Raw genomic sequence first — 23,654 nt, forward strand, 5'->3', positions numbered from 1 at the left:
TAGTAAAGGCCCCCTTCCTCTTTGAGACCATAGCAATGTGCCTCCAGGAACTGGTCACAAAAGTTATGTGCTCCTGCTGGGCCCTCCAGCCCTCCATCCCACTGCCACCTTTGTCCTGAGCTGTGGGGGTGCAGAGAAGCAGTCCTCTCCTGGAGACCCTGGAGGCGGGAGAGCAACACTCAGCAAAGAAGCCAGAAGTTTTGTCCTCAAATATTTTTTAATAAATAGACAAAATCCACTAGGTTGATGCAGCAAACTAAGGTCAGAGGAGAGGTGAAATTAGGGAGGGAAGAGCCCCTGAGTCAGCAACACAACCTCCTCCCCAACCCTCTGGGCTTAAGGCACTTTCCAGGGGACAGGTCCTCGGGGTCCTGTTAAACAGGATGAATGGGAGAGGGAGGGATCAGAGTCCCTTCTCCCATGTTTTCATCAGGACATCACTGTCCTTCTCCTTCTACCCCACAACCCCATTCCTGACTTACCACCCTCATCTCACAGTGTTCTAAGGGGAAGTTCTGGGGGATGCTCCTTGTTCAGGGGGGGTGGGGAGATGCCTATGCCCCTGAGGAAGCAGATCCTATCCCATCCTGATGGGATGCCAACAACCCACTCTACCCTCTTCACCCCAAGGAGCCATATCTGGGGAAAGGGTGTAGGAGACCCGTGGGTCAGGCTGGGACACAGGGTGCTAGGCAGTGCCTGACACGGGATGCCCATCGGAGCCCGGCTCAGGGTGCCAATCAGCAGCCAGGATGGGGTGCGCATCAGGGCCCTCCCGCCGGGGGCTGCCCCAGTTGTTCCTCAGGATGGTGCCTGTCTTCTCCTCCTTGAACTGCTGCCGGTCTTCCCGTGGGATCTTCACCGCGTGGTACTGGGGCACGGTGGCCTCGGGGTACCGCGCCCGCTTGAAGAATCCCATCTGTAAGGACCCCAGACCAGATATGAGGAGGCTGCAGGGCTGAGGCCACCGGGGCAGAGGCCCAGCACCTTGCCTCCACCGCTGCAGCAGGAAGGAGCTGGGGCAGACAGCGTCCCATGCAGTGCATGGCCCCCACAGGTGCCACAATTCATGCCGAGCCCCCAGGTCCTCACTCACAGCCAGAGAAAGACCGGGAGGGGCCAAAGATGCAGGACCAAGGACCTCTGCCTTGGGTCCTGGAAGAGGGGGTTGAAGATGGAGCAACAGGACCACTGACCCCATTCAAGCCTTTTAAGAGACCCAACAGCATGCCCCATGACATAAACGAGAGCTGAGACCAAAAGACGGCTTTCTAGACCCTACTGGGAATGAGTCCTCCCAAGTCCCAGACACACACCCCATGTACTCAAGTGGCATATCCCTTGGGGCAGGGCCCTCTGGTCCATGAATAGGGTGGCCTCGCCTCTCCCTACCTCATGAAGATGCTGGCCCTTCCATACCAAGGTGGAAATATGCCCCTTGCACACTCGGGGCCACCTGAGGCTCCTACATGCTCAGACTGCACAGCATGTCCTTGCACATTTGTCTCATGTCCACAGAGAAGCCAAGCACAGCACCTTCCTGCACTCCCACATGCTCACACTGCATGAGCCCAGCCACCCCACTGCACATGCCTCCGGTTGTGGATACTCACCCTTATAATGACCTCCCACCCCCGTTCCTAGAGCTCACACCACCCTCGTGCAATCTCATTTCTTCACCATGATCCCCTGAATGCTGGGGGCTCTACCACACGCATACATACACACTCACACGCACACACACATGCACACACACACAATTACCCCACAGTCCCCGGGCCCCCGGCTTCCACAGCCGAGGGCTGCACAGCCAGATGGGCCCGGTGATAGTTGGTGGGAAAAGATGAGCTCTGGCTGCTCCGATGGAAGAAGCCACACTGGGATGTCAAGGGCAGAGGGGAGCAGAAGAGGATGGGAAGGGAGGATGGGAAGACTCAGGAGAGATGGGACCCTTATCTCTACTCTGTCCCCCTTCCAAGAAAGCAGGGAATAGGGATTCTGGAGCCAGTTTCATGAAAGTATGAACCTCCCCGAAGGCTGGCCAGGAAGGCTCCCCACACTTGGGAAGCTCATCCAGAGGCCCAGGCCGCTGATGACTCACATTTGCCAAACAGTACGCGTTGTCTGCAACTGGTCCAGGGAGGACTGAGGGCAGTTCTCCAGAGGGCCTCAAAGACATGCATGGTACCCCACAGCCCAGAAGTGACATGCAGTTCAGGGTATGACAATGGGTGACAGAAGTGATTCCCATACTGACATGTGCATGTGTGTGCTTTTGGGTGGGAGCCCTGGCACAAATGGGATTATGTCTACACTCTGTGTGTATGAAGATGGTTCCATGCAGAGCCTGGTACATGGAGGGTCTGAGTTCAGTCCTGGAGGCAGTCCCTAGAGAAGGTTCTCTGCACTGTTGTGTCGTCTTTGTCACAGTTTCCTTCCCAGCCTTCCCTGCCATGCTCTGGCTAAATCAGACCCCACTCCCCACCTCCATGGTTCTGCCTCCCATGGTCCCACCCACCTCATCTTCCACCTCCAGATCCTATGACCTCACCTTCTGCTAAGCCCCATGCTCTCCAGCTTTCTCACCTCTGAACTCCCACTGCTCTCTCCTGCCTTAGCACCTTCTGCCTGGTCCTTCCTACAAGGCTCGCCACCCCCACTAGACTACCAACTCCCGGAGGACCAGATCTGCATCTGACTTCTCTCTGAATCATCCAGAGCCTGACAGAGTCCCTGGGACATACAAGTGTTTGGTGCAGGTGGGCCTAACAAATGAGAGAGCAGGTGGGACAGAGAAGCACAGCACGAAAGGCCTCCCGCCAGTCAGGGGAGCCCAGCATCCCCAGCCCCAAGCCTCACCTTCCACATGAGCAGCACCAACAGCGCCAACACCAGCAGCCCAGCCAGAACGGCCAGGAGGATGACCCACCAGGGGACTCCTTCTGCCACCACAGCCACAGGGTCCAGGTAAACCATCACGGGGATCTGGGGAATGAAGAGTTAAGGGAACAGGGGCTGAAGCAGAGGGAAAGAAGAGCTTTCCCACCCCAACATACCCAGGCCCACAGCTCACCACTGTGGAGGCATCTCTGAGCAGCAAGTTCTTGATAGAAGACTTCACGGTGATGTTGGCTCGGACAATGACTTCCAGGGACTTCACGGCTGAGTACTCCTACGGGAACAGAGGAGGACCGCCTTCTCCTCAATGCTCCAAGGCCCCCCACCCCAGCTCCCAAAACTGTAAGTGGAATTGTGCCCAACACAGAGGGCATTTCTCCCTATCTTGGGTTAAGAGGGTGCTGCATTCAGACAAGGAGAAGGCAGAAAGAGCAGCGGGTCTGGGGAAGAAGATGCCAGCCCCACCGCCATGGTGCTCTTACCTCCAAGAAGGTGCTATTCCAGAGGCGGCCCCAGACGTGCAACACAGCAGCGCGGTCAAAGCTGTAGAGAGGGCAGCTGAACACCATGCAGCTGGCAGTGCCCCGGGCACAGTCCTAGGGACCAGGATAGGCAGGGCTCTGAGTCACTTGGCCCCAGCCCACTGAGCCTCCCCAGGGCCCAGCACCCTCACATAGGTGCTCACATGGACACAGAATCTGCCCAGAGACTTCACGCCATCCATCCATGAGCTCCTACACCTTGGACCCCCTACTGCCCCTGTTCCTCATTCTTATCGCTCCCATTCTCCTCACCTGACCTCAAACTCACCTCCTCCAGGAAGTCTTCCCAGACTAACCCCATGGTCCAAAAGAGCAGTCTACCCCAAATCTGGTCTGTCTAGCCTTGGAATACATGGGGAGCAGGGAGGAGGTCTCTTATTTGACAGCAGCAACAGAGTAGCTTCCCCAATTAATGCTTGTGTTACAGAACAATGGTCCCATTTACTGAGCACCTGCTATCTGCAAGGGACTTATCAAAGCTGTCCTGCAAGGTGCATATTATCATCACCCCCATTTTCCAAATGAGGAAATTAAACTTCAAAGAGGCCAGGTCCAGGGCACCTGACTGGCTCCGTCCATAGAGCATATGTAACTCTTGACCTCGGGGTCATAAGTTCAAGCCCCATGTTGGCCCAAGAAATCACTTAAGAAAAAAAAAAAAAGGAGGGGGGCCCCTGGGTGGCTCAGTGGATTAAGCCTCTGCCTTCAGCTCAGGTCATGATCTCAGGTCCTTGGCTCGAGCCCCAAATCCCACATCGCAGGAGGATCCCTGCTCAGCAGGGAGCCTTCTTCCCCTCCCCCTCTGCCTGCCTCTTTGTCTACTTGTGATCTCTCTCTCTCTCTGTCAAATAAATAAATAATCTTTAAAAAAAAAAAAAAAAAAAAAGAGGAGGGAGGGACACCGGGCTGGCTCAGTGAGTGGAGCGTGAGACTCTTGATTTGGGGTTGTGACTTCGAGCCCCACATTGAGTGTGGAGATTACTTGAAAATAAATTTTTCTCTTTTTTTTTTTTGGACTATTTATTTATTTATTTGACAATGCGAGAGAGCACAAGGAGGGGGAACAGTAGAGGGAGAAGGAGGCTACCTGCTGAGCAGGGAGCCCGATGCGGGGCTCAATCCCAGGACCCTGGGATCATGACCTGAGCCAAAGGCAGAGGCTTAACCCACTGAGCCACCCAGGCGCCCCTTAAAAATAAATTCTTTTTTTTTTAAGATTTTATTTATTTGACAGAGAGAGATCATAAGCAGGCAGAAAGGCAGGCGGGGGGGGGGGGGGGAAGCAGGCTCCCTGCTGAGCAGATCACGACCTGAGCTCAAGGTAGAGACTTAACCCACTGAGCCACCCAGGCACCCCAAAAATAAATTCTTTAAAAAAAAAAAAGAGGCCAGGTGACCTAGCTCAGTTTGCACAGCTGGCAAATTGGTAAGCAGTAGAACAGATATTTGAATCCAGGTCTGTGCATTCCTATGGTAAGTCCAAACCCACTGAAGGAAATGGAGGCTGTCCCAGAGCTGCTGGAGTCTGTCCCAGGAGCTATGTCCCAGGGACATAAGTCTCCTTTCAGATCTGACCTACATCCATTTGGCCCAATCCCACTTGATGATCCAGTCTGCCTAAAAATTGTTACAGGGGCGCCTGGGTGGCTCAGTCACTAAGCATCTGACTTCGGCTCAGGTCATGATCCCAGGGTCTTGGGTCGAGCCATACATCAGGTTCAGACTCCCTGCCCTGAGGGAAGCCTGCTTCTCCCTCTCCCACTCCCCCTGCTTGTGTTCCCTCTCTCACTATGTCTCTCTCTGTCAAATAAATAAAATCTTTTCTTAAAATTGTGTTATATGCACCACACTTGCTGTACAGGAGAGGGGCTTTGAGAGCATTTGAGTTCTTTGAATCGTCTTTCATTTTGCCACTTTCGAGCAGTTTCAGAATCCTTGGTCAGTTTGTTGAAAGGTAATTTTAAGCAAAAGAATCCATTTCCAAGTTCTTAGAAAGGGAGGCCTTTCAGGGAGAAATCAGTCACGTGGAGAAGGCAGGACAATATCCGTAACAGGGAACCGATCACGACGCAAGTTTACACTACTCCCGTGTGTGACTTCGTGTTGCCTCCCACCACGCTCTCCAGGAGCAGGGTTGCTGAGGGCCCCCACGAGAGACAGGGTGTAACAGTGGCGCTCCCTTCCAGACAGACGATGCCAGATCTGGCCCAGCTATTCACATCCCCCCACCAACAGTCTCTTTGACTCCTTCTATTGCCCGCCCTTCCACACCTGGGTTTCCACCTCCTCGCAACCAGGCCAAACACCCACAATCTGTCCGCTCCACACTCACGGCCAGCGCCGTCCTACGAGGGATGAGCACAGAGTGCATGCTCATTGGCTCAACACACCCACTGGAAGAACAAAACTGTGCCAAACAAGGAACTGATCGTGTGGCCAACTGGCCGCCGTCAAGACCCCCGCTCTGGAGTGAATACTCGGTGGTCACAGGGGAACCCATGCTGTCAGCAGCTGCATCACGGTTGTGACATAAACTGTCTTGTCAACTCGCTCCAGGTATGTGACTATCACGCCTGTCAACAGGCCAGCCTCCTAGACCCCCAGCACCCTAAAACTCCCTGTCCCCCCACATCCTCATCACCAACACCCCCGCCTCTCATTCAGACTGCCCCATGCTTGCCCTGCACTCACCAGGGTGATGTTTTTCTTCTTCTCGGCGGAGGACACTGGCCACCAGGATGTGCTGGGCTCCGGCGGCTCAGGGGGCTCCTCCTGCTCCGGCTGCTCCAGTTCCCGCCGCCTCCTGTCCCTGCTGTCCACATTCTGGATGCGAGGAGTGTGAGCAGTGAGCATCACTCTGAACGCAGCAATCCCGAGATGGCATCTCCTCCCCACTGCCTTCCTCTGGGCCTCCCACAGCCCCTTCCCAAGGTCTAACCCCCGTCCACCCTGCCTCAGTGGTCCTGACCACCCTGCCTAAGCCTCACCAGTTGCAGGATGTTGGGCCTCGGGGAGCAGAGCCCTTTCTGCCCGGGCCCCTGCCCGCCCTCCAGCTCCACCCGCATAGGGTACAGCAGCCACTTCCCATTGGCTATCTCATGGGGCCACATAATGTTGAGGAAGGCAGAGCCCAGGGTGTTCAGCGACTGGCCTTGGTTGGAGACCTGTGGGCAGAAGGGAGTGTGAAGGGAGGGCACTCCGTTTCTAAGTGGGCCATAGATCTGCAGAGATGGAGGAGGAAAGAGCTGAGGGGACGGCCCCCGGAAGCAGAATTTCAACAAAGACTTGGGATCCTAGACCCCACCAGGCACCATTCTCTCCTACCCCAAAACCAGGAAGGCCTGGAGATATCCCTGAAAGGGTGGGGAGGTCCCAGACAAGCAAGGGCAGAGTTCTAAGGAGAGACATCAGTCTTCCTCCCCCTCAGCCCCATCCCTCAGCCAAAGCCCCTGACATTAAAGTTTCCCAGGACCCTCATGGCCTACCCAGACCAGCAACTGAGATGTCCACACAGAGATGAGCATGACGAGGCCCCAACACCAACACCTGCCCACAATCAAGGTCCAAGAGCAAGGGGAGGCCTTGAACTCGCTGGACTATCATGCCGCCATTCGGTAGGAGAACTACAGCCTTGCAACATGTCTCAGCCTCTCTCTGCACCAAGAAGGAAAGGGCCTGACCAGGGGCCTCACCAGAACACTCACCGTGACCTCATACTTGACCTTGCTGCCTATATCCCTCTCGGATTTCATGGCACTCTCGCCCCGCACCACACCAGAGAAGAAGAGCTGCTGGGGAATGGCCACCCTGGTGGGGAAGGGTCAGAACGGGGGGCTGAGGAAGCCTGAGGCCTGGCTGATTGGAGGGCCAGGAGGCAGAGCCCAGGCCAGAGCTTGGGAGTAGTAGTGCCCACCCCTCGGGCCAATGTGCCCCTTTGGACAGAGCTTACCCTGTGATGGACAGTGGCAGCTCAATGAAGACGAGCGCTCGGACAGAGATGGGATGAAGCTCCTGTTCGCTGATCCTGGTAAGTGCGCAGGAGCACGCATTGGGCAATGGGGCACAGGTGCCACCCGAGGGCTCAGATGAAGACAACAGAGCCCCATCCAGGTGGACACCAACCCAGCTGCCCTTCCCCTCACCACCGCCGGGTGCCCTCAGGCTCACGTGGCCAACAGCAGCTCCACTTCCAGCTCTGTGGTCTCAATAGTGATCCCTGAGGTGCTAAGGATCAGGTAAAAGGTGACCTAGGTCAAGAGCGGAGAGCAATTAGAGTCCAGGAAGGCTAGGGGGTGCAGAAGGGTTCAGGGCTTAGAGAGGCACTTGGACAGGGATAAGGCTGACACACCAACCTGGGCACCTCTCTTCATGGGGTTCCCCAGCTCACACTCAACATGGGAGGCATTCTCATTGGACAGGCACAGCGGCTTCTCCTGCAGTGGGGAGAGAGGGAGAGGTCAGTCTGGGTTACCGGAGCCCCCAAGGAACCCCACCACACCCTGCCACAGGCCCTCACCGCAGGGTCCAGGGCTCGGACTCCTGAGTAGTGCAGAGAGGCAGGGAGGGTGACCAGGAGCTGGGCTTCATGAGCATCGTCCCCATCAGCCTGGGGCTGGGCTGGATCCGAGGGCAGGTTGGTGACCGTCAGCTCCAGGCCAATGACCGGCTGCCCGCTCAGGGCAAACAGGGCTGTTGTCCCATCTGCATCCCTGGAGGTCAGATCCCACTCACGCTCTAAATCTGAACACCTTCTTCTGCCTCTCCCTCTCCTGCCTCCTCCCCTCCCACCTCCGCTCCCTGGTCTTCTCCCACGGCTCCCCCACAGTGCCCTCCCCACCAGTCTAAGCCTCAGGCCTTCCCACACTCGAGAGAACCAGACGGGAGCCAGGAGACTGTGGTTCTGGTCCAAGTTCTTCTACCTACTCTCCTGGGGCAAGGAACTTAACCTCTCTAGGCCCCTGTTCTCCATCCACAGAGGAACTAATGGTAGGAGTTACCATTATCATTATACTTCCTGGGAAGGTGTATTCCTTGCCAGGAGAGACTCTGTGGCCCCATTGTTGGCCCTCATCTTCTAAATTATCAGCCTCCGTCCTCCCTCGGCCTGGCCCTTCTGAGGGGTCTTCCTTCTCTTCCTTGATCTCTTGCCTTCCCACCTCTGCCCCACCACCCTTCACTCCCCCTCACATGGGCAGAGGCTGGAACTCTGTGTCACTGACGCGGGCACAGAAGCGGGCATGGACCAGCTGCAGGTTGCTCTGGCAGATCTTGTCTTCGCCACAACCTTGCTTCAAGAAGTGGATCTAGGGAGAGAGCGAGGAGAGGGTCATTCCTAGGGGTGAGGCAGGAGGCGAATGTGTCGCCATGGGACACAGTGGGGTGGCGTATCACAAGATGAAGCAACGGGGCTTCGACTCTCAGATCTGCTGCTTACTAGCTGTGTGACACTGAGCTGGTCACTGAACCACCCTGAGCTGCGTGGCCCTCAGTGAAGCAGGCAAGGGATGATGCTGAGGTAAAGGCCAGCAAACCAGCCCACAGCAAGATCACATCTCCCTAGCCAGCATTGCATGTGACTGATACCGGATTTCGAATGTGAAGAGAAGTGAAGGGCATCACTTCCAGACTGACCAGAAGAGCTTCATGCTCCCCCTTCTAAATGACAGGGATGGAGGTGACCTAAGGACCTTGGAGGCCACGTCTGAAGATGGCAGATTCCCCATCAGCCCGGGCCCCTGAATGAATGCATGCAATGGAGGATCAATGTCCCCTCGAACAAGGAACATGTGATCACTTGAGCTATTTACCATGTTGTGGTCTACTTGTCACAGCACCTAGAGATGTGAGGAACTGCTAGGGTAGCATGTGAAAGAGTTCTGGAAGGTATGAATGCTGGTCACTGTGAGGGATGATGATCATTACTCCTTCCAGCTCCTTCTCCTGAGCTAAGCCAGAACCCATGCTCACCTCTGCCCGCTGGGTGCTGGGCTGGTGAGCATTGAGGATGGGGGCCACTGGGGGAAGCCCCTGCCCAGGAGCCTGTCGCCGAAGTCGTGGGGTCTGCAGATTGTAGGACAGCGTCACCACAATGGCCCGAAGCTTGTCTTTGACATTCTCCTGGGAAGAGGAAAGATGAACATGCATACTAGAACAATCCTCAGGCGCTGGCCAGACCTAGGACAGATTCCAAAAGCTGTCAAGAAGCTTGAGGAGCTGAGAGAGAGAGAGGTAGAGACCAGAGTGAGGGGGAGGGAAAGCAACTGGGGTGGAAAAGGGAGGAGACCAGGATCCAGGGCTTTGAGGACCAGGTGTGACAAAGGAACTGCCATCTTCATCTCCAGGGAGGACAGAACTTATACTCTGGACACAGAAGGCAAAAGACACAAGAAGGTAGCAGGTAAGGAGGAAGTCAGCCCAGAAGGGAAGATTCCCAAAAGTTGAGATCAAAGAATGAAGTGTGAACATGTTAGGGAGGGAGCTAAAAGGAATCAAAGAGAAGAAATCATGCAATGACAATGACTCACAGAGGCCAAGGGGTCGGAGCCCACCTGTAGCTGGAACATGGTGTCTCCACAGACTCGGTCATGCTGGTGCTTCAGCCACACAGTGCCTGAGGCCTGGTGCTTGGGGTCATCTGGGCCACGGCTCAGGAAGGTCACACGGGGGACCTGGCCCCTGAGCCTCCGGTCTGTATCTCCATCTAACACATAATCCAGGGCTGTGGCGTGTGGAAAGGAGAGAGGAGCCAGTGAGCTGGGGAACTGCTCTCATCTGACCCCATCTCTGAGATGCCCTTCTCTCCACCTCAGAGTGACCCACTCTGAAACCCAACGGGGTGGGAAGTAGCAGGGAGACCTCACTCACCCACAATAGGGCTGTAGCTGCTGGGGCTGGCAATGTAGCTGAAACAGACCCTCAAGTCCACACTGTGGGGGCAAGAGGAGCTCCTGAGCCAGGCAAGGCTGACCGGCCAGCGCCTCCCTGCCGCCCCAGCCACAGCCCCACACTGGGCAGGGAAAGGGAGAGTGGGGGAAGTGGGTCCTGAAAGCTCCCTGCCTCCCCCTGGGCCCCGCCTCACCAGACCGAGTGGCCAGAAGCACAGTTAGGCTGCTCGAGGTCGATGGCTCGGGGAGCAATGAAGACCTCGTGGGACACATGAAGGACTGGTCTGGCCCTGGGGAACGGGGAGTTGAGCACAAGGAACATGAGACTCTGAGGCAGGAAAAGAGAGGAGCGGGCCTCAGGGCAGGAGAGGCTGAGGCAGAGGAGAGGGAGGACCTCACCTAAAGAGCACAGCCACGTCAGCCAGGGAGCCGACCAGTAGGTCTGGGTAATGGTTCCCATCCACATCCAGGCCCCCCGAAAGGGAGTAGCCGAAGCTCTTGACACCCACAGCCTCACCCTCCAGCACCTGCGGGACCAGACCATCAGCTCCCCCACAGCGGCACCCCCAGCTCCACCCCCTGCCCTCTGCTCTTGTGCCCCCCCAACTCCCCCCACACCCACTCCCCCCCACGCCTCATCCCAACGAACCCCCTCACCTGGGAAGGTTTGACAACAACCCCCAGGCTGCTCCCGTGGTAGATAAAGACTTTCCCATCCCCATCAAAGGGAGCCCCCACGGCGATATCTGTGGGTATGGAAAAAAGGTAGTCAAACTTGGGGCTGGGGGGTGGGGGGGTTGGTCATCCAGACCCTAACTTTCCCTCAGTCACTCAGTTCTATATAATATGTTTGTTATTTTACTGAGAGGCTACTAAGTCCTGGGCACCTTGCACACATCATTTTTAAGCCTCTTAGCTACTCTCTGCAGACATTAGCAGCTCAGAAAGTTCACTTGACCCAAGTCACACAGCTGGTAAAGCTCAAGATGCACCTGCCCAGGTAGCTTCTGTCCCCGAGCCCTCGGAAGGCCTCTCCCTGGACCTCTGAGGCCCTTCCCCATCCCTGCCTCTGCCCCTCCCTCCCCCAAGGCTTTCCAGTTCCCAATCACACCTGCAAAGCCATCTTGGTTGATGTCCCCCAAGACAGCCAGGCTGATCCCAAACATGGAGTCAGGAGAGCCACAGAGCCGGAGAGGGGAGACCCCAGACCAGTGACCCCCCTGGTTCAGGTACACATACACGGCACCCCCCAGCTCTTCTTGGCGTTCAAAGAAGTAGGGGGCGCCTACTACCAGGTCTGCCCAGCTAGGGAGAGACGGAGAGACAGAGACAGTCAGTGTGGCTCCCTCCCCAGCCATGGGAGTCAGAAAGATGCCAGAGGCCCAGCCTCCCTCAGGCTCCACTCCCCTGTGGCCACTCTCACCCATCATTGTTGAGATCAGCCACAGCCAGCGAGTAGCCGAAGCCAGAGGTCAGGCGTTCCCCAGACAGCATAACTTCGGGCACCAGGCGGCTGGCACTGTCTTTGCGCAGAATGATCACAGCACCCTTGTGGTTGGCACGCGGGGCCCCTGCCACAAAGCTCAGCTCCTCTGCACGCATCAGACCCTTCCCCGAGTCAATGGAGAAACCTGAGTGGGGTGACTTAGCAGTGAGCCCTCCCCGAAAGACTCGGGAGCCAAGGTGTGCCTGGGATCCCCCACTCCACCCCCTCCTCACAGGTCTGGAGCCAAAGGTACGGGTGCCCTCCAAGTTATCACCAGCACAGCTGGACTGCTCTGCCTCCCCCTCCAGGGGCCTGGCTGTCCTCCCACACCCAGAAACTGGAGTTTGGCACAAGAAGTGCAGTGAGGTCAGCCTCGGAGACTGGGGAACAAAGACAATGGCTAGGAAGGCCAGCCGGCTGGGCAAGAGCAGAGCAGGGCACCACGCCTAAGATCCCCCAGGGAGCTGCTCTCCCCTCTGCACACCCAGGAGGCCCCAGGGCCATCGGGTGCACCTTCTTTGCCCCCTCCTCCCACCATGCTCACAGGGAGAGGAAGTCTTCACGTGGATAAATGGGACAGAAGGGGGAGTGGGAAAGAACTTGATTCACCCAAACATCTCCCAGGCCTGGTTTCCTCCCCTTTGCAGAGGGCTGCAGACGAGACAACAAAAGAGACTTACCAGCAAGGATAGACCTTTCTCTGGCATGTGCCCACCATCCATCTCTCAGAGAAAGTCCCACTAGAGCTCTACCCTCCTTTCCCAGTACAGTCTCAGCCCACCTGGTTCTTTCTCCATGGAGACCCCCATTCACAGCCCCCTAGACCATCCCCCCTTGGGGCATCTTCTCAGGCCTGGTCACTGGGCCTAGCGCTTCTTTGAAATTTGGGCCCAATATGTCATTCCCTGTGTGTGTGTTGGTGAGGGCAGGGCAGGGGAGGAAGGGAGACCAGGCCAAGCCCACAGGGCCCAGGGGGACGTGGTGGGAGCTTACAAACCTAAGTAGCTATTCAGGGCCAAGTCTCCGGCTGGTCCTGGGAGCCGGTCAGCAGGGTCCAAAGTTTTATACACCAGCTGGTCAGGGTCTGAGCTATCAATGTTGGTCACAAAGAGCAACCCTGCGGGGGGCAGGTGGGGGGACACACCAGGGAAGGAGGAAGGGCCACAGAATGGGGAGACAGAGCCAGACATAATGGCAAGAAGAAGGCAGTAGAAGAGGAAGAGGGAGAGAAAGAATATGAGAGAGACAAAGAGACCAGGGAGATGAGAATCAGAGACAGAAAGACAGAGAGAGAAAGGGTGAGAGACAGAGACAGAGACAGAAGGATGGGAGCGTGGAGAGGGAGGAAAAGAAAGAGGAGCAGAGGGTTAGAGCAGCTCTGGGCCAGGGAGGGGTCCCTACCAAAGTAGCTGTTGGCAGGGACCGGGATGAGGCGAGGGTCCTGCTCCTTCTCACCCCCCGCCTCGTAGGGCCCGTCGTCCAGGTGCGCCAGGTCCGCTGAGCCCTGTGCACAGAGCTCCACCCTGGCGGTGCCTGCAAGGACAGACCTGTTAATGCCTGGGGCGGGGGAGCGAGGAGCCCCTCTCAGGCCAGATGCTGGCTCCACAGGCACACGGGGAAGCCCCTCCTCTCCTCTGCAGCCCCCTCGCTACCCCTGGCCCAGCCCAAGCTTCTGGTCCCACAGACTCGCCGCCCCACTCACCGTGTGTCAGCTCAGCCAGCAGTGGCGTGCGGAGACAGGAATGGGAGTGACGCAGTGGGGCTGAGGTGTTGGAGCAAGCAGACCCAGCCATGTGGGGGGGAGCTCATGCCGGCATGGTGGGGAACACTCGGCCATTGGAAGGAGAGGAGACACCCCCGCGTGTGTGTGTGTGTGTGTGTGCTGGCATGAGGGGCTGGCAGACGTGGTGGTGCCCCAGGGCGCCATGGCAGGGAACGTGTGGGCATGCTTGGCCACGTGCTGCCCCCCAATCCCGCCTCTGAGGTCAGAGGACATTTTGGTTCCCTTGTCCCCTCCCTGAGGAGTGACTCACCCTTCCAGTTATAGGTTCCCGGGGCCCCAAAGAGGAGGTAGTGGCTGTCGGGGGAGAAGGCAGCAGCCGTGCCCTGCTGGCAGAACCCAAACTGCTCGTGGCCCTGGGGGCGCCCCTCACAGAACTTCCATTCCCCACCATCCAGCTCATCGCGGATGGCCAGGTCTTGGCTTAGCACAAAGCAACGACCGATCACATCCCGGGTCTCCAGGATCTGGTCCACCCGCTGTCGAGCCTCGTACCGGTGCGCGCAGGTCTGTGGGAGGAGGCGACGCAGGGTCATGCCCCCCCTGCACCCTGCCCCATGTGGGCCGGTGACCAGCCAGAGTCACACAGCCTACATGAGACGTTTGGCAAGCAAATGGACACACACGCATCACTTGGGGACCACCCCCCACCCCGCCCAGCATTAGGCAATATACACATACTTATCCCATCTGCATTCACTGCCTTGCGCTGTAGGAAGACGCCTTGTTCCACATTCCGCCTGGACCCCCAGGCACCACTAAGCCAGCACACGGCACTCGTGCCTCCGTGATCACGCCCTGTGGGCCTATCCCCGACATGCCAAGCTGTTCCTGGCTCTGGACCTTTGTCAGTGCCACCACTTTGCCTGCAGAGAACTTCCTCCCCTCTCCACTCTGGAAGCATTGCTTATTCTTGAAAGGCTGGCTGAATTCTACCCTCCACCCCCTGCTCCCCCCGCAGGAGGCTTTTCTCACTACTCCTCCTTTGGACTTTTCACATACTGGGGACTGTACAGCTCACTTAACATTAACCATGTTCTGGGGCGCCTGGGTGGCTCGGTCAGTTAAGCATCTGCCTTCGGCTGGGGTCATGATCCCAGGGTCCTGGGATGGAGCCCGCATCAGACTCTCTGCTCAGTGGGGAGTCCGCGTCTCCCTCTCCCCCTCCCTCACACATTCTCTCTCTCTATCTCACTCTGTCAAATAAATAAAAATTTTAAAAATCTAAAAAAACATTAACTGTATTCTGCTCCCACAGTGACTCGGATTATTAACTGTATTTGCATGTATTAGTGATGATACAGAGAGAAACAGACACAGAAAAACAGAGAACAAGAGTTTCCAGAACTCTGCAGTAGGCTTTGTGACCCACGGACCAGGCTTTTCCTCCATCTTTATGTTTCCTCTCTCAGTAACTAGCACAATGCCTGATGCTTAAAAGGTTCTCAGTAAGAGTTTGACAAATGGAGAGATGGATGCTTACATGGTTTTAACTTTGTAAGGCATACACTATGTCTTATACCTTTGGTCCTGGGAATCAGGCCATCACACCACACGCCAGCCTGTGTTCTATAAGCCCACCTGTGCACACGCACACACCATCACGTGCACACACCCCCACCCCTGCATACAGTCACAAAGAGCGGTACTCACCACAATCTTGCCCCCAGGTCCCTGGCTCCGAACACTGACTCCCAACCACTGGTTCTCCTTGCTCTCCTTCTGCACATCAGCTGGAGGCAGGACAGCAGGAGTGAGGAGAGGGAAGAGGAGGCCGAGTCCTCTCCTGCCCTCCCCGGGCCATGCTCCCTCCAGCCCCACGGGGTCCACACCTCCTCGGTCAATGTCCACTCTGTAGCAGTCAGTCTCTTCCAGGCTCAGGGGGCAAGCGAAGAGCCCTCCGGTGCGATTCGCCTGCTGCCCGGGCAGAGCCAGTGCCTGTGGAGCGCCCACCAGTAGCCTGCACAATGGGGCGGGGGGGCAGTTAGCAGACAGAGCGCTGTGCCTCTGTCAGTGCAGCCCAGACCTGACCCCTCTGAACCAAGACAATGTTAAGAACTAAGGAGGGGGGGCGCCTGGGTGGCTCAGTGGGTTAAAGCCTCTGCCTTCAGCTCAGGTCATGATCTCAGGGTCCTAGGATGGATCCCCGCATCGGGCTCTCTGCTCAGCAGGAAGCCTGCTTCTCCCCCGTTTCTCTCTGCCTACTTGTGATCTCTGTCTGTCAAATAGATAAATAAATAAAATCTTAAAAAAAAAAAAAAAAAGAAGAACTAAGGAGGAAGGCCAGAAGTCAGTTTCCCCGAGTCCTGGCAAAGGGCAAATTAATACACTTGGCGACACAATCATCACATGACATATGCACATACTATCTGGATGAGGGCCCACGTGCACTGTAGATACACACACGCACACCAAACCAAATGGCCTGGCCAACACAGCTAGTTTGAAAGAACCGCCTGTTCCCGGCACCTGTTCCTGACCAGGCCTTCCCTACCCACTTCCTGGCCCCAACCTCAGGCTCTGCCCTCCTCTCCAAACCCAGTCTAGTTGGAGCCCTCCCAGAAATACCAAGAATGCTGAGAGCAAAAGTAACAGGGGCCCTAACAGGCACCACGAGGTGACCGAGGGACCAGTTTCAGAGGCCAAGCAAAGGGGTCGATATGGGTCTGTCCCCCAACCCTTCATCAGGGACCCATCAGAGACCCCATTACCCCCTGCAACATCACCAGCCTGGGACTCTCTCTGTCACTCTAGCTGGCATAGAGATAGGGGCAAGTTTCTCATCTGTCCCCAATCCTACCCCCATTTTCTGCTCATACCTCCCCACATCCATGATTTTCCCCTTTCCTCCCATCCTCCCTGCCTCCACCCTGTCCCCTCTCCTACCTCCCCCCAAGACGCTTTCCCAGCTACAACTTTCTTGGCAGGACAATTTTCCATGATCACAGCCAAGGCTTCTTCCCCAAGGGAGGACTATGCTGGGAATGGAGGCTGCCTGGGTCTCCTGGGGCTGAACTGCAGGCCAGGAGTGAAGGAAGGGGTAAGGTGAGGTGACTGGCACCCAGCTGACTACAAGGATCTCTCTTCACAGAAGGACAGACTCCAAAGTGGAAGCAGGGCAGACCTGGAGGCCTCTGTCCCACACTCTTTTCCTCCATCTCCCTGGCTGGGGGACAAGGCCTGAAGTTGTGTCCAGCAATACTGCAGACAGGCATCTACGGGGCACTGTGCCAGTTCGGAGGGGGAGGGAAGGGCACAGAGCCACTCTCCCTTCCCACAGCTCTGGTCTCTTAGCAGCTGTCATCCCACATCAGAGCCAGTGTCCAGAGAAAGGAGGGGGCGGGGAGCAGCAAGGAAGAGGGCATGCGTTCGGCATTCATTAACAGCTATGTATTGAGAACCTATCATCTGCCAGGCCCCGTGTCAGGCACTGGCAAGACCAGGAAGTAATAGTATCCAGCACCTACTATGGGTCAGGCCCTAGGCTAGATGCCAGGGATATGAGGAACTAACACTGATCACCCTCCACCCAATGCTCCAAACATCAGGCTAGGCAACTTACATGCATTCTCTCACTGAAGCTTCACGACAGTCCTACATGAGGATTCTTCTCCTGTCTTTCGGTTGAGGAAACCCACTGAGATGCATTAAGTAGGATGATGGAATTCAAATCCACACCTGCCTAATTCCAAAACCCATGCGTTTTCCACCATACCCAATGATGGGCCATCTCCAGAACACTGTGACAGACCACTCCAGAAAAAGAACAGGAGGAAGGTGAGGGGAGGGTACCCCACACAGAAAAGGAAACCAGGTGGTATGGCCAACCTTCAGACAAGTCTGGAGTATCCCCCCCACCTCCAAACTCAGAGATGGCCATCTCTTGGAGGACTGCGGCTCTCTTATTCACCCAGCGCCTCCGCTGGTCAGCACATAGCTAAGCACCAGAAGCTAATATCAGCATTCAGGGTTCACATCTCCCGTAGAGGTCTAGAGTAGGGAGGGTACTGGAGGAAAGGGGTCCCTATGAGGGAAGAAGCTGGTGTGCATACATACGGCTAACCTCACTCTCAGTAGAGAACAGACCAGCCCACTCTTCCTGGAACAAGAGTTTCCACACACAGCTTCTCTAGTCTCTCCATTTCTGCCCCAGCCACACACTTTTCTGACCATCCCCAGCCGTCCCGGCCTCTGGACAGAACAGGAGCCACAGCTGCAGCCACTGCCTGCAAAAGCACCATCGTGTGGGCAGCTGGGGGCAGCGGGATTCCCAGGGGGCCTGGCTAAGTGAAAGCAAAGGAGTAGCCCGATACCACCACACCTCCCGATTCTGCACAAACTCCAGGGCTCTGACCCAAGGCCTGCCCTTCTTGACTCTCAATCTGGGTGGCCCTCTGGGGAGGGTGCTTGGCCTGAAGGCTGACTCAACCAGGGTGATCTAGCCAAGCCTCTGGATCCGGGTTTGCAGTAAGGCACTGAAGCTGTTCTCCAGCTCTGCGGAGCACAACAGGAGAACCACGGGCTAACACTTTCACAGCACTCCCTCTGGGCCTTGAGCTATTCTAAGGATTTTGTATATACTAAGAACTCTTAAATCCTACAACTCTATCTGATAGTACTATCATATATACTATCAAAACTCCATTTCACAACTGAAAGATATAAAGGAGGCTGAAGCTACAGAGCAAAGAAGGTTAGACTTCAAGGTCTCATCCAGGGGCAAGACTGAAAGTCATCATGGGTGAAGCCTTTCTTTCAATCGGTGGATGCTGGTGAAGGCGACTGGCAACTCAAAAGGTAGAGACCCAACGAGCAAGGAACCTGGTCTCTCACGTGCCACAAGGCAGCGGAGCACCCCCTTGCTGGAGCAAAAGCAGGGTTAGGCAATCAGGCTCCTCCGGGAAGCCCCCAGCTTGGCTCTGGGAGACCGAACCAGGAGCCACCTTCAGAGAGGAGGGGGAAATAACAAGAGACCAAGCTATTAAAAATAACCTAGAATTTGCCTAGAAATAGCTCAGAGAGTTCAGCATGTCCTAAAAAGGCCTCCAGTCCTGGAACTCTGGCAGATGGGGGAAGAAGGGAGGGAGGGAGACAGAGATGAGGTAGGAAGCAGATGGAAGGCTGAGGAAGAGATGAAGTCAGTTGCTTTCTATCTCTCCCAAAGTTTGGGGGACCACTGACCATGCTCCCTGATGACAGGAATAATGGAAAAAAAGAAGATTAGAGCTACCCCTCCTCCTCAAGCAAGCAAGGGAAGAGAAATGATCTCCTGTCCCTACCCTCTGCCTCCAAGCCAATAGTATGGGGGAGAAGACAGTCCCAGTGGACAGCATTGATCCCATTAATGGACACTTAGTGTGGCTTAGGCACCAGCCTAGGAGAGAAAAGCCCCTGGCAGGAGAGGGTGGGAAGCTTTCTTCCCCTTGTCTCTCTTTCTAAAATCATACATGTAGCAGAGCCAAGAGCACAAGAAACGTAACAGACACAGGCCCCACACATTATGTATCCACCTCCCATGAGTCCTGAACTGATTAGAAAATAACTAGAATTGTCCTCTGCCCCTCACTCCTCCCTGCCTTCCCCCACTGCTGAGATTCCTAGACCCGGAGGAGGAAGGGGAACAACCTGGCCAGCATCCCTCCTGGGTCTCTCTTTGGCTGCTGCTGCTGCTGCTGCTGCTTCTGCAACTTAGGGGGGCTCTGTTTCCTGCCACGCTATCATCAAACCATCTAGTACAGGCTGCTATACCCTCCCAAGTCCTCTTCCAACCTTTCTTGAGCCACAAAATTAAATGGCAGGGCTCTCCTGGCCTCCAGTGTCCTACTGTCTTCTTTCCACCCCATGGCAATGCTCTGACCGGAATTTATTTCTGGAGTCTACCTTCCATCCTCCCATGGTGTCTTCAGCCTCTCTGTCCTTTCCCTCTCCCCCTGCCCTAAGGAGACATAAGATGTCCAGTCCCCCTTCCTGAGGGATTCTAGCCTTCTGAAGGAGGAGAGTCACAGACCCTGGGACTGAAGCAAGGATGCAAGCTAGGAGAAACCTGCCAAGACAAGAACCTCACTCTCCAACTCAACCACAAAGCAAGACCCTGGGTCTCAGGCCCTGAGGCTACGTCTCTGGACCCCCCAAGAGATAAGGCAAGGTTGAAGTATGAGATATCTGTGGATAGCCTGAGTGGTCGTGGGGTTGGAAGACCGAGAGATGGAGTTGGGGTGGGGGGAAATCTGTGGCTCGGCCACGGGGACTCTGGGTGGGTGCGGTGACTTACCAGCTCTGGGGTCGGGGCTGCAATTGCCGGTGCAGAGCCACAGAGAAGCCGAAGAGGCTACCCGGCTCGCCCTCCTTGCGCAGGGCGCCCATCACGTCCAGATTGAAGGCGACAGCCCCCGGGGCGAGCAGTCCGGCCATCAGGGAGCCAAGAAGGTAACAAATCCCGGGGGCGCCCCGAGGATCGCGGCCCGGAGTCCCGGCCATGCGGCTAACCCTGGGCGCGCTCCCCACGAGCGCAAGAAAACTCACTCGCGCCCAGAGCCCCAGGTCCCCCACCGCGGGTCTTTGGTCTCGGGTCTCGCAAGTGTTTCAGGGGTCTCGCAATCTTTCTCCTCGCTGCCCCTCTCCCTCCGCTCCTCCGCCCCGCTGCTCCACCTCCTCGCTACCCGGCTGCCCCAGCACCCGCTAGGATGACTGCAGCAGCCGCAGCCCTGGCTAGAGCTCCGGCTCCCGCCTCCGCTCCCCGGGGCACCGCCCCGGCCCCGCCCTCGGCCCCGCCCCTCGCTCGCGCGGCAGGTGGAGGCTTCGCGGCGTGGTAAAGGGAGGTCCAGGCTGGCTACTCCGAAAGGGAACCCGCCTTGCACGCTAATATCTCCACCCCGGCTTCGGCCCTGCCCTCGCCTGCGCTCTCCTGTCCTCCCCCCGCCCCCAACTCCTGCCCAAGCCCGCGAGTAGTGGGGGCAGTGCTGGGAATGGGGAGGGAGAGAGAAGTACAGAAAGAAAGGGATCTAAAAAGAAAAAGGAGGGTAATAAATGATAAGTGCTTGAGGCTAAAGGACAGTCTGGGAAGAGAGATGTACACAGGGAGACGAAAAGGCAGGGCCCTGTGTGGTCCTTTTGTGCTCCCTTCTCTCCATGGTCACGTAGAGCGCCTAGCACGCTGTTCGAATCAAACCACATCCCGCCCCATCCCATCCCACCCCTCAGAGCCCGGCAGTGACAAGGGCTATGCTAGCCACATCGTCTGCAGTCAGGATAGAGGCAAGAGGAGAGAGAGAAATTCAGCAGGTCTGGGGAGAAGAGCAAAGGAGGCAGGTAGAAAGAAAACAGAGAAGAGATGGAGAAAGAAGAGCAAGAGTTTTATCAATAAGGAATGGTTTGGCGGCTAGGGCGGGTAGGGAGTGCGGGTGCGGGGGGGGGGTCCTGACTGCCTATAGAGCAGTCTATAGAGCATGCTACTCTTGCTCTTGGGGATGGTGAGTTCCAGCTCCACCTTGAGCACAGAGCTTACCAAAAAAAGGGGTGGGGGTGGAATGAAGGGGAGAAAAGAAAATTACTAAGGGTGATTGATAGAGGAAGAGGAAATTAATTAAGCTGGGGAAAAGGGAGTGGAGGTCAAAGAAGGGCAAGGGCAAGGATGAAAAAGATTGTACCCAAGAGGCAGAGAGATGAAAAGGAGGTCTTCAGCTCTCAGACCTCTTCCCTGAAATGTCGGTTTCCCACCCTTTGACGGGAAAGAATTGGAGAAGGCAGCTTCCCTGGGCTGGTCCAGGCAGGATCTGGGTGGGGCTTTGCAAGGATCTCCACAGGGACCAGCAAGCCTGTATCTCTTCCTCTCCCTTCCCCCCAGGCTGGAACAGAAGCAAGGGGGGGGGGGGGACATTTTCCAACCCTCTGCTATTTATAACTCCAATCCAGAAATGGGGCTAGGAGGAGAGATAGGAAATAATTTGACACAACTGGAACCTCGCTTGCTCCCACCTCCCCTCTATTTACTGGCTCCTCTACTCACCCGGTGATGGTCTTGTGTCTATCCACCTGTCCATCTTTCCCTTCCCTCTCTCACTATCTGGTTTTGTCTCATCCCAAACTCTATTTTTGTCCCTTTTCTTGTCTCTATCACTTGGAACCCTTCTCGGAAGATTTCTCAATGTCTCTAATGTTGTCTCTATCATATCCTTAGGATTTTCTTTTCTCATCGGGTGCCTCGCTGGCTCAGTTGGTAGAGCACGCAACTCTTAATTTCAGGGTCATAAGGTTGAGCCCCATGCTGAGCGGAAAGATTACTTAAATATGAATTATTTCAAAAAATATTTTCTCGGGGTGCCTGGGTGGCTCAGTGGGTTAAGCCTCTGCCTTCAGCTCAGGTCATGATCTCAGGGTCCTGGGATGGAGCCCTGCATTGGGCTCTCTGCTCAGCGAGGAGCCTGCTTCCCCTTCTCTCTATGCCTGCCTCTGCCTACTTGTGATCTCTCTCTCTGTCAAATAAATAAATAAAATGTTTAAAAAGAAAAAGAAAGAATATTTTCTCTTCGCCCTCCCTTTATTAAAAGCCCCAATGCCCCCTACCTAATTTCTCTTCCCAAGCTCCCTTTGTCTCTCTTCTTTTTCCAGGATTATACTTTTAAAAACAAACAGAAGGGTAGGCTCTCACTCTGCTGGTCCTGGGACAATCCTTGCCCTGGGTAAGTTATTATACATTTGAATATCTGGGTCTCTGTTTTTGCAACACTACACTGTAAACATCCCCTCCAGGGGACTAGCACAGCTCTAACTAGGGACTGTCGAGGAAACACATGTGCTGCCAACAAGCAGGAACCAGGAGCCTACTTTTTTATCCCCCACATCTGCCCTCTTTATCCCTTTTCTATCGCAGAGCCCCAACACAGTAGAGCTGATATAAGAATGCAGAGTAGTACAACCAGTATGGAACCCAGGACTCCTGACTCTGAATTGAGATCTCCAACCAAGGTCAAATGCCTTCAGAGGCCCAGGTGCCTTCCTCTTTGCACCTGTGATGTCTGCCTCCTTTCATCTTCACCCTGCTGGCTCCTGCTAAATCCAAGGCTGAAATCAGATGCCAAGAATCTGCTTCTGACCTCCTCTGCCCAAATATTTGAGAAGTCATCTCACCCCCCACAGGAGGAAGGAGCAGGAAAAGAGAGAGAGAGGCTGCCCAAAATTAGCCTGGCTATAAATAGTAGGGCAAGGGAGGGTGAGAGGGGGAGGGATGTAAGAGTCCTAGACCAGCCTAGTAAATTTAGACATGTTGGTTTTCCCTAAAGAAGTGAGACCAGATTGTTGGAATGGGACACAATGTTGTAGGTGAAGGGGGGTGGGGTGCAGAATGAAGAAGCTAGAGAGATCTGGAGAATGAAGCTCAGTGTTTGAATAAAGAAACCTGCTGAGAACTTCTTGTGTTTGAGTCAAGAGTTGGAAATTCACAAAATTAAAACTATAGAGATGACGAACAGATTAGTAATTGCCAGGGGACAGGGATGGGAGGAGATAAGTATAAATAGATAGCACATTACACCTGAAACTAACATCGCGTGTTCATTATACTTCCAAAATAAATAAATAGGGTCCCCTGTGTGGCTCAGTCGGTTAAGCGTCTGCCTTCGGCTCAGGTCATGATCCCAGGATCCTGGGATTCAGCCCCAAGGCTGGATTCCCTGCTCAGTGGGGAGTCTGCTTCTCCCTCTTCCTCTGCCTTTCTCCCGGCTTGTGCTCACTCTCTTACATGTTCGTTCTCTCTCTCTCAAATAAATAAAATCTTTTTAAAATAAAACAAAAAAATAAATAGTTGCAAAAAAAAAAAAAGGATAGCACAGAAAGTTCCTTTGTGATGATGAAGAGATCTGTACCTTGATTTGGTGGTAGTTGTTCAAATCTATACACGGGATAGAACTGCATAGAACTATGAATGCATGCACACAGTGACACAAACAACTGAATGCGTGTAGAACACTATGAAAACTGAATAAGGCCTGTAGGCTAGTGAACAGGGTCCCTGTGTCAGCTTCCTGGGTTTGATATTGTGCTACAGTTATATCAGATGTCACCAGGAA

The 23,654-nt window shown here is 55.3% G+C and overlaps 1 protein-coding gene across 7 annotated transcripts; it reads right to left on the reverse strand.

Annotated features, from left to right (window-relative positions):
• Positions 1 to 384: 384 nt before the first annotated feature.
• On the reverse strand, positions 385 to 21,376 carry ITGA7 (integrin subunit alpha 7). Of its 7 annotated transcripts, none has more exons than XM_046012560.1 (26): positions 19,862 to 21,376; positions 15,423 to 15,550; positions 15,244 to 15,323; positions 13,844 to 14,099; positions 12,808 to 12,927; positions 12,420 to 12,461; positions 11,748 to 11,955; positions 11,436 to 11,629; positions 10,982 to 11,070; positions 10,724 to 10,851; positions 10,519 to 10,614; positions 10,305 to 10,366; positions 9,989 to 10,158; positions 9,408 to 9,557; positions 8,628 to 8,743; positions 7,957 to 8,149; positions 7,793 to 7,873; positions 7,608 to 7,687; positions 7,390 to 7,464; positions 7,145 to 7,247; positions 6,428 to 6,604; positions 6,132 to 6,263; positions 3,381 to 3,494; positions 3,074 to 3,172; positions 2,860 to 2,985; positions 385 to 919 (listed from the first exon to the last, which is right to left on the reverse strand). In XM_046012560.1, exons 1-26 carry the CDS (start codon positions 20,065 to 20,067, stop codon positions 689 to 691), a joined length of 3,456 nt encoding a protein of 1,151 aa, XP_045868516.1. In that variant the 5' UTR covers positions 20,068 to 21,376; the 3' UTR covers positions 385 to 688. The 7 variants fall into 7 exon arrangements, with proteins under 7 accessions (XP_045868516.1, XP_045868522.1, XP_045868519.1 ...); XM_046012566.1 differs by lacking the exon at positions 12,420 to 12,461 and adding an exon at positions 13,212 to 13,343; XM_046012563.1 differs by lacking the exon at positions 19,862 to 21,376 and adding an exon at positions 17,153 to 17,173.
• Between the last annotated feature and the right edge of the window lie 2,278 nt (positions 21,377 to 23,654).

This window comes from Meles meles, chromosome 7 (genome assembly GCF_922984935.1).
Source record: "Meles meles chromosome 7, mMelMel3.1 paternal haplotype, whole genome shotgun sequence".
Lineage (NCBI taxonomy): Eukaryota > Metazoa > Chordata > Mammalia > Carnivora > Mustelidae > Meles > Meles meles.